Genomic DNA, 13,617 nt, shown 5'->3' with positions numbered 1-13,617 from the left:
TGGTAATTCATCTAAAACCCCCCTACAGTATTTGCCAACAGCGCACACTGTTTAATAAATTCACACCTATTGTGAATGAAAGGTGAGAAGAGGTTCCGCAGAATCTTCTGACACAATGCTTGCTCTGAAGGACTATACTTGACAAGAATATAGAGAATAAGAATCATATTTTTAATAAGATAATTAATTAAGTTATAAAATTATAATAAATAAGAACTTTACCTAAAGCCCAGACCGACCAAATTTATCATTCACTACTGAAGTAGTTAAATATTTTTATACTGTAGATACGTAGGTTACATTTTAAAAGTACAATCGCAAGAAAATTACAAACTGCATGAAATGTTGAAAAATATAAATAAAACACAGTAAAATACTAACAGTATTAGACACAAATATATGATATGGTAGCATATAAAATGAAAAAACTTAATGAGTGCTCAAATGTAAAGCAAATGCAATTATTACATTTATGTGTATATTAATCCCTGCAATCACCTTTCATTCTTGATAGGTGTGAAGTTATCAAATCGGTTTCGCTTATGGGGAAAGGCAAAGTCAAAGTCAACTTTATTGTCAATTCTGCTACATGTATAGTGCATACGTATAGAGAATCGAAATTACGTTTCTCTCATCCTCGATACAAATAACACTGAATTTGGGGGGGGGGGGAGTTGGAAGGGAGTTGAGCTTCCTGATCGCCTGATGGATGAAGCTGTCCTTCAGTCTGCTTGTCCTGGCTTGGAGACTCCTTAGTCTTCTCCTTGATGGTAGCAGACTAAAAAAGCTCTGAATGGGTAGGGTCAAGGGCGATGTTAAGAGCTTTTCGTGTGAGGCGGGTGTTGTAAATGTCCAGGAGGGAGGGGAGAGAGACACCAACGATCTTTTCAGCTGCTCTCACTATGCATTTACATTTACATTTAGGCATTTGGCAGACGCTCTTATCCAGAGCGACTTACATTTTTATCTCATTATACATCTGAGCAGTTGAGGGTTAAGGGCCGCGCTCAAGGGCCCAACAGTGGCAACTTGGTGGTTGCGGGGTTTGAACCTGGGATCTTCCGAACCGTAGTCCAATGCCTTAACCACTGAGTATCCCTGACCCCTTCATGCGCTGGAGTGTTTTTTCGGCAGGATGCATTGCAGGCGCCGAACCACACAGTGATGCAGCTTGTCAGGATGCTCTCAATGGTGCCTCTGTAGACACGCGCATGATGGGTGTTGGGGCTCCGTTTCTTCTCAGCTTTCGGAGAAAGTAGAGACGCTGTTGTGCTTTCTTGGCTAGTGCTGCAGTGTTGGTGGACCAGGAGAGATCTTCCGTAATGTGCACACCCAGGAACTTGGTGCTCCTTACCCTCTCCATGATCGCATCATTGATGGACAGCGGAGAGTGTTGGGTGTGTGTTCTCCTGTAATCGACCACAATCTCCATTGTCTTTTCCACGTTCAGGGAGAGGTTGTTGTCTGTGCACCACCCGGCCAGGCGGCTCACCTCACTCCTGTAGTTAGTCTCATCATTGTTGCTAATGAGACCCACCAAAGTAGTGTCGTCCGCAAACTTGATAAAGAGGTTGGAGTTGTGTGATGGTATGCAATCGTGCACATATCCTTGGGTAGCCCCAGTGCTCAGCATGATGGTGCTGGAAGTGTTATTGGTGACACGTACCGCCTGAGGTCTGCCAGTCAGGAAGTCCAGCAGCCAGTTGCACAGTGAAGTGCTGATCCTCAGCTAAATCAGTTTATGAGTGAGCTGTTGTGGGATGATTGTGTTGGGGGATGGGGGGGGGGCAGTCTTGATCTGCTGTTTTCTCAGGTACTGGGATTATGGTGGTGGTTTTAAAACATGTGGGGATAACAGCCTGCCTCAGAGAGCTGTTAAAAATGTCTGTAAAGTCATCCGTCAGTTCCCCTGCACGGTCTCTTAATACTCGGCCAGGAATGTTGATGTAGGCAGTGACAGTCTCTGTGTACTTCTGTAGGTCTGTGAAGTTGTTGTGAGTGGCAGCCTGCTTAAATACATTCCAGTCAGTGCTGCTAAAGCAGTCCTGGAGTGCCTCAGAAGACCCTTCCGGCCACACTTGTATCTGTTTGCAGACTGGTTTGATGACTTTAACCAGTGGTCTGTATACAGGCATTAGCATGCCAGTGATGTGGTCTGAGGCACCGAGGTGGGGAGGGCAAGGGCCTTGTAAGCTCCTCTCTGAGTAGTGTAAACAAGGTCCAGTGTATTGTTTCCTCGTGTGGGAAAATCTATGTGCTGTTGTATTTTTGGAAACACGCTTTTTAGATCTGCATAATTAAAATTCCTAGCCAAGATGAGAAAAGCATCTGGGTGAGCTGTCTGCTGCTCACTGATGAGCTGGTATAGTTCATTTAGTGCCTCACCCTGTTGTTATTGGAGTTGGGGGGTACATATACAGCCTCGATTAAAATGGCTGAATATTCCCTCAGTGGATAGAACGGTCGACACTTAATGATCATAAACTCCACCAGAGAAGAGCAGTACTTACAGACCACCACTGCGTCGTGGCACCACGCATCACTGATGTAAACACAAAGTCCGCCGCCACGGGTTTTATCACTCTCAGCGAGAGCTCTGTCCGTACGGTAGCATGTTAGGTGGTCGAGCTGAATGGCGCTATCCAGAATGCTATTGTTGTAAATACAAAACACAACAGTCTCTTACAGTCCTTAGGGTTGTGCGAAGAAGTTGAATGTGGTCCAGTTTAGTGTCCAAAGAGCGTACGTTAGCCAGTACGATGGTAGAAATAGCCGGCTTGTGTGGGTCAGCGCTTTCCCCTCTTCTGCTTCCTTTCCTGCCGCCTGTGGCGCCTCTATTCTGGGCCGGGTGCCGGAGTGAGGGTCAGTAATGGCGAAGGCCTCCGGAGCAGACCGATGTCCCGCAGCTCATCCACGTTCGCTAAGTTTACCTTAAAAACTGCAGATTTACCAATAACTAACAAAAACTCTCGACCGTATGTGCGTTTTAAGACAGATGGACCAGTTAAAGAAAAAAACAAAAAAACTAAAGAAGCTCTCGGGGCTTATGCCCTTACCGAGGATTTATGCCAACCAAACCTGCATGTGCACATTCCTTCCTTTCCATCCTCACTCCTTTAACCGTTTTCTTCCCATTTTTTCCATAAGACCTCGCCTCGAGTCCGTGCTTCATGGTGCTCGTGCACTTAGAGTCAAACCCGTTACACGGCCCAAATGTAGTCAAAAATCTATATTTAACGTTTTATTCTTGTTTTAATGTTAATGGAAGTAAACCAAATAGTAATAGCTAAAATATAAAATGAATAGTTAAAATATTAACAAGGGGAATGTTTGATGTCATGTGGGCATTACAAGATTTGTATTGAAAACTTCTAACTAAAAAATGGTAGCTGGCATGCCTAAAAATAGACACAGGTTAATTTTTTTTAAGAATCTAAATAAAAATGCTTTTCTAAACGTGGGCTATTGTTATTTACTTACAATATTTGTTAATTTAATTTAAATGGGGTTTGGGCTCCGGGATGTTGAGCATCGTGATTCTTAACTTTACTTTCTGTGACGGCGTGCGCCTGTGATGGGTGTGCGCCCAAATCTACTATCGCTACTCGCTCACTCCGTAGGCTCCCTGAATAGGCGGCAATGGGACGGAGCCGCCTACTCATGCTGGCTGGCGATAATTAACGTTAATAAGATTGCGGGCTTATAGAGTTACTGCATTACGTTTCAAGACATCCTTAATTGAGATTTTTCTCCTAATTATATGTCCACAAATACTTTGACAACATACACTTATCAACTTATCCACATACACTTATCAACAGAAACTCTCCGTGTTATCATGAATTGTATTTTATATAAATGTTACAATATGAGACGCGCGCACAAACACATACTTATAGAATATATTCACATACAAACACATACTGTATACACATAAAAACATTATATATTCAGTAAATTTGTAAATTACATTCAAAGTAATTATGAAGTCTGATTTGATTGGTACCATGAAACATTTTATTTCTATTTTTTCTATGTTTTGCTGGCGAAATACATTTTATGTAGAGACGTCTGCTCGGTCTTGTTAAATAGTTTTAAACCCCTCAATTCTGCCAATTCCCCCTGCCAATATTTAACATTTTAAATAAGATATGTTGGCAAATCAGGACATAGTTAACACTATCAGATAGCGTACTATCAGGAAGTTAAATTAATTTCAATACCATTTAAACCGAGGCATTGCCATGTCTTTCCTAATTTTGTCCTTGTCAAGACATTACAAAAACTATATAAAAAACTTTTAATGCACGAATTTGGGCATCTCATTTTATCATTATAAAAATAACATGAAGCACATATGAACACATTTATTATAAAAATATCTGTTGTAAAAAAAAATTAAATTCATGTTTGCTTCAGCATTCATAAAGTCCTTCCATGCGCCATCTGGTGGATGTTCAGTGAAGCACAAAACATTTATTTTAAATTCCCGAATGTTGCCTCCGGCAAGTCGCAGCACGCCGCACGTTAAATTGCGACATCTCGCGGGAAATCATGCGCAGTCTTAATGGCGACATCTGTATATATATTGTTCATTCATGATGGCGACACATTTTTACATTTTAAATAAGATATGTTGGCATATTTACAAATCAGGACATTCGCATAGTTAACACTATCAGATAGCGTACTATTAGGAAATTAAATTAATTCAAGACCATTTAAACTGAGGCATTGCCATGTCTTTTATTGTTTTGTCTCTGTTAGACATTACAAAAACTATATAAAAAACTTTTAAAGCACGAATTTGGGTATCTCATTTCATCATTGTGAAAATAATATGAAGCACATATTCATACATTTATCATGAAAGATGTATTGTAAGACAAAAGTAAATTCATGTTTGCTTCAGCATTGGTGGCAATATTGTTTTAGGCTAACTAATTATACACAATTCTCCGTTGTACTTGTTCTGGCTTTTAGATAAGGTCCTTTCATGCACCATCTGGCGGATATTCAGAGAAGCACAACACATTTTTTTAAATTCCCAAATGCTGCTTACGACACGTCGCGGCACGCCGCATGCCAAATTGCGGCATCTCTCGGGAAAACACGCGCAGTCTTAATGGCCACATCTGTATGCATGTGCTGACCTGGACTCCATGATAACTTGGACAACTTCTAGCAGCCAAGCACACATGATGCTGTTATCACCCAAATAAGGATGGGTTCCCTGTTTAGTCTGGTTCCACTCAAGGTTTCTTTCTATTGCCATCACAGGGAGTTTTTCCTTGCCACTGCCCCCCTCGGCTTGCTCATCAGGGACAATTTCATTATTAACTAAACACATTTTTTTCTCATTGATATACACTTTCCTACATTTTTTTTTTCATTTTGTAAAGCTGCTTTGAGACAATGACCATTGTTTAAAGCAGTATATAAATACAATTTAATTGAATTGATCTTCTCTGTCACCAGTGAACATTCAAGAACAGGACATTAAGAGAGTGGATCCATATAAATACCTGGAGGTTCATCTGAACACCAAACTGGACTGGACAGACAACACAGACTCAATCTATAAAAAAGGACAGAGCAAACTATTTCTAAACTGCGCCTGTCACCCTGAGGACATCGGGTAACCATTTAGAGAAGATATCATTCCTGGTCATGCAAAGGGCTCAATTCCAGTTGGTTCTCAGATGTTCCTAGCTCATCCATCACAACCCACGGACTGAGGATGGAGCCCCCTCTGTCTGGCCTCTTGCATCATGTCTGCTTTTTGCCCCACTCCAGTAACAAGCTCCTCTCTCCTTTTTGCGTGCCCACAAACCTTCACAGGAATAATGTGCTTTAGACCACATAATTCCTGTGGCACCACTGCATAAAGAAAAGGAATGAGCAGATCACTTGTGGGTATCTGGTGATTTAACTGTTTAAGTCTGAGGTGGTCTACATGCTGGGGGTGTAAATGACTTTACAATTTCCTCTCCTGTCAAGGGAATGTGGGGAAATGTAGCAGCCAGAGCATGGTCAAGTGCTAAGCTGTGATGGAAGTGGACAGGTGGCAAAGGTGTCAACTCTGGAAATACATCCCTGTGTGTGAGTGTGTATGTTAAATATCAAATGTACTGACCCTGCCCATTGAAGAATTCATCCATCACCGCAGTATATGACTCTGAATGCTCAAAAATTTTCATGTAGTGAGTAAAGTGAAAGTAGGACACCATGATGTCTTTAGGGTTCCTCCACACATATATGATCTGAAACAAAACAGAACAATATCATCAATACAAACTCACATACTGTTACTTTGAAATGTTTCTTGGATAAAGGTGAAGGTATAGTAAAATGTGTGCCTACTTTTGCTTTACCCTGTAGGCCACGGGGCATGAGGCGCTCAGGAAGGTGGGAGCAGAAGAGGCGGGGGGAGCGACGATTGGGATAATCATGCTCTGGTTCGGGAAACTCCAGCCATGGCATACGGTCATATGAAGTCTGATCCACAGCTTCTGGGAACTCGTCCTCATACAGCAGCGTCAGAATGCGCTGAGTCCAAACCGTACCTAAGGGGACATAAGGTCAGATGTTCAAAGGTTTAGAGAAAAAAATGTTTTTTTTTTGTGTGGGCAGGGGGATTGGGGAGCTAAAATGAACTTAGATTGTGTTGTTTAAAATATCATGACTGACAGACAGACTATAAAAAGATGACAACACCATGGGAGACTGTGGTATACGTTTCATGGTAACATGATGTTACATTCTAATCGATCAAGTAAGCTAGTTAATTGTAGGAATTGGACTCTTAGAGATGGTATAGTTCATGGGATGTTTCCTAATTTGAATATTCATGTAAATGTAAAGGTTAACTAAGCAATATCAGAAGATTCAATTTATTCAATTCAATTTTATTTGTATAGCGCTTTTAACGATTTACATCATCACAAAGCAGCAAGACGCTGTTGTATGGAATTAAACACACACACACACACACACACACACAATTTACCCATCTTGTGAATCACATGTAGTTTACTGGTTAATATTTAGCACATAGTAAACAGGACAAGGGTCATAAGGGTGATGTAAAAAGACTGCCTTGACGAAAGTAAAGGTTAACTAAGCAATATCAGAAGGTAGTGCTGTTGTACTGAATAGCACACACACACACACACACACACACACACACACACACACACACACACACAATTTACACATTATATGAATCACGTGGCGTTTACTGGTTAATATTTAGCACATGCGCATTGAGGTTGTAGAGCTTATTCACTGTTTTAAAGCACATAGTAAACAGGACAGGAGTCATGATGATGATGATGATGATGATGATGTAACTCCACCGCCTGGAAATCCCCCAAAATAATTAAACTACTAATCATATACAGCCTTCATTATTATATACACATTATATTTGATTCCCTTTTTGCATATCTCTTGTTTATATAAACTTTCTATTCTTAATATTTTTGGTGTGTGTGTGTGTATGTGTCTGTGTGTCCCTGAGAGGAAAAGAGAGAGTAAGAGATGCCTGTGTCTCTCACCTGATTTAGGAAAGGTAACAACATACACGTCATCATCTCTGATCTGGAACGTCTGCAGACTGTCCATGTACTGTGGCGTGAGACTATCCTTGCTGTTTTCAGGAAAGACGAAGCCCCTGATAGACAGGAGTTTTTCTCCGATCTTTTGGATCTCCTGCTCAGCCATATTGTGATGCTGTCACAGTTAAACACACACTCACATACTTTTATGTCTCATGTCACTACTTATGCCAAAGCAGCAGATACCTAGTGGGCGTCGAAAGTGGGAGGAGTCAATGTCAACCATTAAAGCAATCTATCCATTGGTACAGTACTCCTGTTATTGTTTTACTCAGGTCATGCTCCATGTTCCATGGTCATGTTGTCAGGTGAATTTCTCAACCCTGAGCTTCAGCTGAATCACACTCTAGATTTATGAAGCATGAACAGATCTGTATTAAATGTAAAAGGTACCTCGTGTAATTTCTTCACCACACAATGTACAATGTATTCTTTTCACATTCTTTTAACACTTTTTATTAGACACTTTTTTTTACACTTTTTATTATACACATAATTTACACAGTTTATTGCATAGCATGCATTAACAGAAAGAGGGCGCCCCAATAATAAAGTAGATTCATAGAGTGTACTTCCATTCTTAATTCTCCCAGTCTGATTTTCTTACATGATTCTCATTCTTTTTACCTAAAATATCTAATTTACTTAAGTAAAAAAAAAAGTGCACACTGTAAAAAAGATAAATGTTGAATGAATTAATACTGTATTGTTGGCCCAACTTCTTATAGTGGTATTTGTTAAGGCAACAGGTAACATTGTGTTTTTGAAAACTTTGGAGAACCAGACTAAATACATTAAAAAAAAAAAATCAAGTTGAACCAGCAATTTACCTTCATTTTACCTCCGGACTGACGCTATCAAAATGCACTTAAGAGGTGAAGATGGCCATTTTGTGGGCTCTTTATTATTTTGGTGAGGAAGTATTGAGTATTTATTTAGTATAATTTTTAAAATAAAATATGTTATAGTTGGCTGTCACGGTGTGGCCGTGCGCCCAAATCTGATATTGCGGTCTGTTGGTATACTGGACTTTTTATAGTCACACGGTTATCATTGTGAGTTTAAACCTAAACAGAAGGTGTTATTATTACTTCCATCCTTTGCAAGCAAATGTCTAGCAAACTGGCAAGGACCATACACAATCACAAGGCAGATAGGGCCTATGAACCTATGAAGTTCATCACCCAGATCGAGGAAAAAAGCACCAGACCTACCATGTAAACCTGATAAAGTAGTGGAAGGAAGAAGGCAGTCCTTGCACTAAAGTGCTCCTGATTTGCCAGGTACAGAAAGTAGAAAACCTAAAGAGGGAAATCCCACCTGTAAGGCCGGAAGGGCCAGTGGATCTTAGTTATCTACAAACAATGCAAGTCAAAGAACTGGACCAGCTGTTTGGGGATCTTCCGGCACTATTCACCCAGAAACCAGGCAGAACCCAATCACTGAAGCAGACAATTGACCTTAAAGATCCAACACCCATCAGACAGGGACCTTACAGAGTGCCTGAGAGGTTGGTGAAGGCCCTGAAGGAGGAGATTTTGTTGAGGTTGGGTGTAATTGAGCCGTTGAAAAGTGAGTGGAGCAGCACAATGCTTATTGTACCCAAAAAATATGAAAGCCTACATGTCTGCTGGGACTTCAGAAAACTGAATGCAGTCCTACCCCCATGCAGAAAAGATGACCTGCTGGAGAGGATAGGGAGGTCAAAATACATAACCACCCTAGACCTCCATAAGGGATATTGGCAGGTTCCCTTGCAGAAAGACTCAAAGCAATATACTGCAATCCGTAATGCCCTTCGGGCTACATGTGGCGCCAGCTACCTTTCGGAGATTAATGGACCAGAGCCTACGGGGCACAAAAGCCTACTGTGCAGCATACCTGGATGATGTGGTCATCTACAGTACTACTTGGGCTAAGCATCTTACAAACCTGAGACGTGTATTAAGCAAAAAAACAGAAGCCGGACTGATGTTAAACATCAGCAAATGTAAATGGGCGAAACAGGAAACCTGTTATTTGGGCTACCTTTTGGAGTCTAGACAAATACGGCCACAAGATAGAGGTGGTCAAAAACAGCCCAAAACTCATCACAAAGAAACACATGAGGTTATTTTTGGGGCTAGTGGGATGGTATAAAAGGTTTACACCTCACTTTTTGCGACTGTTGCAGCACCCCTTACCAACCTCATGGCAAAAGCATCAAAGAACTTAGTACAGTCGACAAAGGACTGTGAAAAGGCCTTCTATACACTGAGGGGCTATCTGTGTTTATAAACTGTACTGCAAAACCCTTCATTTTACAGGTAGATGCCTCAGGAGTAGGGATCGGAGCTGTACTTGGTCAAGGTGAGGAAGGGAAAAAGAGACCCATATTATACCTGAGCAGGAAGCTGTTACCCAGAGAGGTGAAGTATTCTACCATTGAAAAGGAGGGCCTTGCAATTAAAGGGACCCTGGAAAGTTTACATTATTACCTCCTGGGAAGGGAGTTTATGTTAAAAATAGACCATCGTTCTTTGACATAGATCAACATGATGAAGGACACCCATGCCAGAGTTACCAGATGGTGTTTAACTTTATGACCCTTCACGTTCACACCGAGTGGGTGTCAGAAATGTGACAGGCGAATATTAGTCCCAATTGCCAATGTTGAGGGATCCTGGAGAGGAGGAAGGTGATGTGACAAGGAGCTCGCCACGGTCAGCAGCAACACGCATACACAATCCATTGTAGGCAAAAAGCTAGCACGGATGGATGCACACACATACACACACACAAACATACATGTTTATACATAATTTATACATCAGTTTTACATCATATCCATCGCTGTTGGCACACACATATATAACACACACGCTGTCTTGGTTAAATGAGATGACTGTTTATTGTGTTTGTCACAGAATAATTGTGATGTCCTTACTGGAGTCTTCCGTGTTCTGTGATTGATTGCATCAATGTGCGTCATCACCAGGGCATTAGGGCAAACCAAGTCCTGAGTGCTCTCGGGTTATTATACGCTGTTTTCCCACTCTGAGCATACGCATTCACTCTTCACTCACACTTGGACACTAGAAGGGGGAATTATGTTAAAATGCTCTTCATCGACTACAGCTCTGCATTTAATACCATAATTCCCTCCACACTCACCACCAAGCTGGAGCACCTGCGACTCAGCTCATCTCTGTGTCAGTGGATCTCCAACTTCCTAACTGGCAGACCACAGGCAGTAAGGATGGGTGGACATGTCTCAGCCTCCATCACTCTCAGCACTGGAGCCCCCCCGGGGTGTGTTCTGAGCCCCCTGCTGTACTCTTTGTACACACATGACTGTGTGGCCACTACCAGCTCCACCACCATCATTAAGTTTGCTGACGACACCGTCGTGGTGGGCCTGATCTCTGATAACAATGAGACGGCCTACCTGAAGGAGATTAGGAATCTGGAGAACTGGTGCAAGAGGAACAACCTCCTTCTATACGTAAGTAAGACAAAGAAGTTGATAGTGGACTTCAGCACTAAGCAGGAGAGGAACTACCAGACCCCCGTCATCAACGAGAGCCCAGTGGAGATAGTGGACAGCTTTAAATACCTCGGTGTTCAAATCACGCAGGACCTGTCATGGTCCTGTCACATCAACACCGTGTGGAGGGAATTATGGTATTAAATGCAGAGCTGTAGTCGAGCATTTTAACATAATTCCCTCTCCGAGTGTCCAGGTGGGTCAGTGATGTGTGTAGGAGATGGGACATTGCATCGTCTGTGGAATCGTTCGGACGGTATGCAAACTGTAGTGGGTCCAGTTTGTCCGGTAGTAAAGAAATGATGAAGTCTCTGACCAGGCATTCAAAGCACTTCATCACTACTGAGGTGAGGGCTACAGGGCGATAATCGTTGAGAGAAGCAGGATGAGGTTTCTTCGGGACAGGAACAATGATGGACTCTTTGAAGCATGTGGGGATCACCGACTGAGATAAAGAGATGTTGAATATCCCTGTGAACACAGGTGCTAGCTGGTCTGTGCAGGCTCTGAGAATACGGCCTAAGATGCCGTCTGGTCCTGCTGCTTTCCAGGTGTTCACTCTCTTAAAGGCTCTCCTTACGTCATCATCGGTGATGGTGAACGTGCTTCCGGTGCTGGTAGTGTCTTCCTGTCTGCAGCCATTAGCGCTGCTAGCATTAGCATCGCTAGTGTCTTTAGCTGCAGCCTTGAAGCGAGCGTAGAAGGTGTTCAGCTCGCCTGCCAGGGTCACGTCCGCGTTCATCATACCGAATGTTGGTGCTTTATAGTCCGTTATTGTCCTAAGTTCCTGCCACAGGCTCCTAGAGTCACTCTGTTGGAGTTGTGATTCTAGTTTCCTCCCGTAGCGCTGCTTCGCCTCTTTCACCGCCTTCCGGACGTTATATGATGCAGCCTCGTATGGTTTCATGTTCCCTGACGCAAGTCCCATGTTGTAGGCAGCGGTGCGAGATCTCAGAGCGTCGCGGATGGTTTTATCCACCCACGGCTTCTGGTTGGGAAACGTTCTGATAGTCTTTTTCTCCACGGTATGGAGAAACCGATGAATCCCACAATCGCTTCCGTAAACACGCTGATGTCATCATCTGTGCTGTTTCTGTACATGTCCCAGTCTGCGTCATCGAGTGCGTCCTGTAACGCGGCCACCGATTGGTCCGTAGATTCAATTAAATTCAATTCAATTTTATTTGTATAGCGCTTTTAGCAATTGTCATTGCCGCAAAGCAGCTTTACACAATCAAATAAATTATTTAAGTTTGTATGAAATGTAAATGTGTATGAATCAAAATGGTCAGTTTGTCCCTGGTGAGCAAGCCGAGGGCGACAGTGGCAAGGAAAAACTCCCTGAGATGGTAATAGGAAGAAACCCTGAGAGGAACCAGACTCAACAGGGAACCCACCCTCATTTGGGTGAAACAGAAAGCAGTAAATGATCTGCATTTATACAGTGTGTAAGGTGGCAGGCAATTCAGCTATAATAGTAATCCCCTAATAATCCCCTACACGTTTAGAGGAAAGATCGGTGCTTATTATGATATAATTTATACCTGTAAGGTTATGTACAGTATTTGCACTCGTCTTCATCAATAAACAGTTCTTTAACAGAATACAGTTTATGTTAAAACAATAATGCATTTCCTGGTTACACAGAGGCAATTAATTTATTCCCCAAAAGTGTTCATGACAGTGTCATGTACAGTAACTGGAACAATATTATTGCAGTGTGTGAATGTTATGTTCTGCATCTCTCACCTGATTTAAAACATACACATCATAATCTCTGATCTGGAATGTCTGAACATGTACTGCAGCATGAGAATGTCCTTGTTAATACCTGGAAAGATGAAGACCCTCATGGAGAGGAATTTGTCTCCGATCTTTTGGATCTCCTGCTAAGCCATGTTGTAATATTATCCAGGCAAACACATGCACACACACACACACACACACACTAGTAGTAAAGCAGTAGTACTGGTCACTTTATAGTTTACAGTACACCATATATTATAGACATTACCCCATTCATTAACCACTTTACACACAAACTGTTATTGCAACTGTATTATTTACTTTAAATTACATTAGACCACAGACTTTACACTGCATTGTTTCTTCTAGTATTGTGTAGAATGCAGCAACTGGTAGGGGATGACCTGAGCTCCATTCGGACAGCATGCTGTACACTACTCAGTACCATGCATTTAAATCATGCGGTATTTCTGACTTCCACAAAGCACTTGTCCAACTTAGTTTCAAAACACTTTATACAGGCCTCCGAGTGGCGCAGTGGTAAAGCGCTCGACCTATCATCCGGAGATCGCTGGTTCGAACCCTGGGTGATGCTGTTTTCCTCTCACAGCCGGAGGCACAGAGAGAGCTGATTGGCCGAGCTCTCTCAGGGGGGAGGGATGAGAGGTACTTGTGCTCCCACATTAGTCATGGCTCTACAGCCAATCAGGGGCGTCTGTGAGCTCG

General features: G+C 42.2%; 1 protein-coding gene across 1 annotated transcript in view; it reads right to left on the bottom strand.

Annotated features, from left to right (window-relative positions):
• Positions 1-7,776, bottom strand: part of LOC128519299 (amine sulfotransferase-like) — a 29,642-nt gene extending 21,866 nt beyond the window's left edge. The window contains exons 1-3 of the mRNA XM_053492982.1: positions 7,560-7,776; positions 6,364-6,566; positions 6,137-6,263 (exon numbers count right to left, since the gene is read on the bottom strand). Coding sequence (XP_053348957.1) covers positions 6,137-6,263; positions 6,364-6,566; positions 7,560-7,725 — 496 coding nt within the window. The 5' untranslated portion in view covers positions 7,726-7,776. The remainder of the gene's footprint in view (positions 1-6,136; positions 6,264-6,363; positions 6,567-7,559) is intronic.
• Between the last annotated feature and the right edge of the window lie 5,841 nt (positions 7,777-13,617).

Source organism: Clarias gariepinus, chromosome 3 (genome assembly GCF_024256425.1).
Source record: "Clarias gariepinus isolate MV-2021 ecotype Netherlands chromosome 3, CGAR_prim_01v2, whole genome shotgun sequence".
Taxonomy (NCBI): Eukaryota; Metazoa; Chordata; class Actinopteri; order Siluriformes; family Clariidae; genus Clarias; species Clarias gariepinus.
Note: the sequence above shows the minus strand (reverse complement) of the source record. Positions and strands in the feature narration are given on the sequence as shown.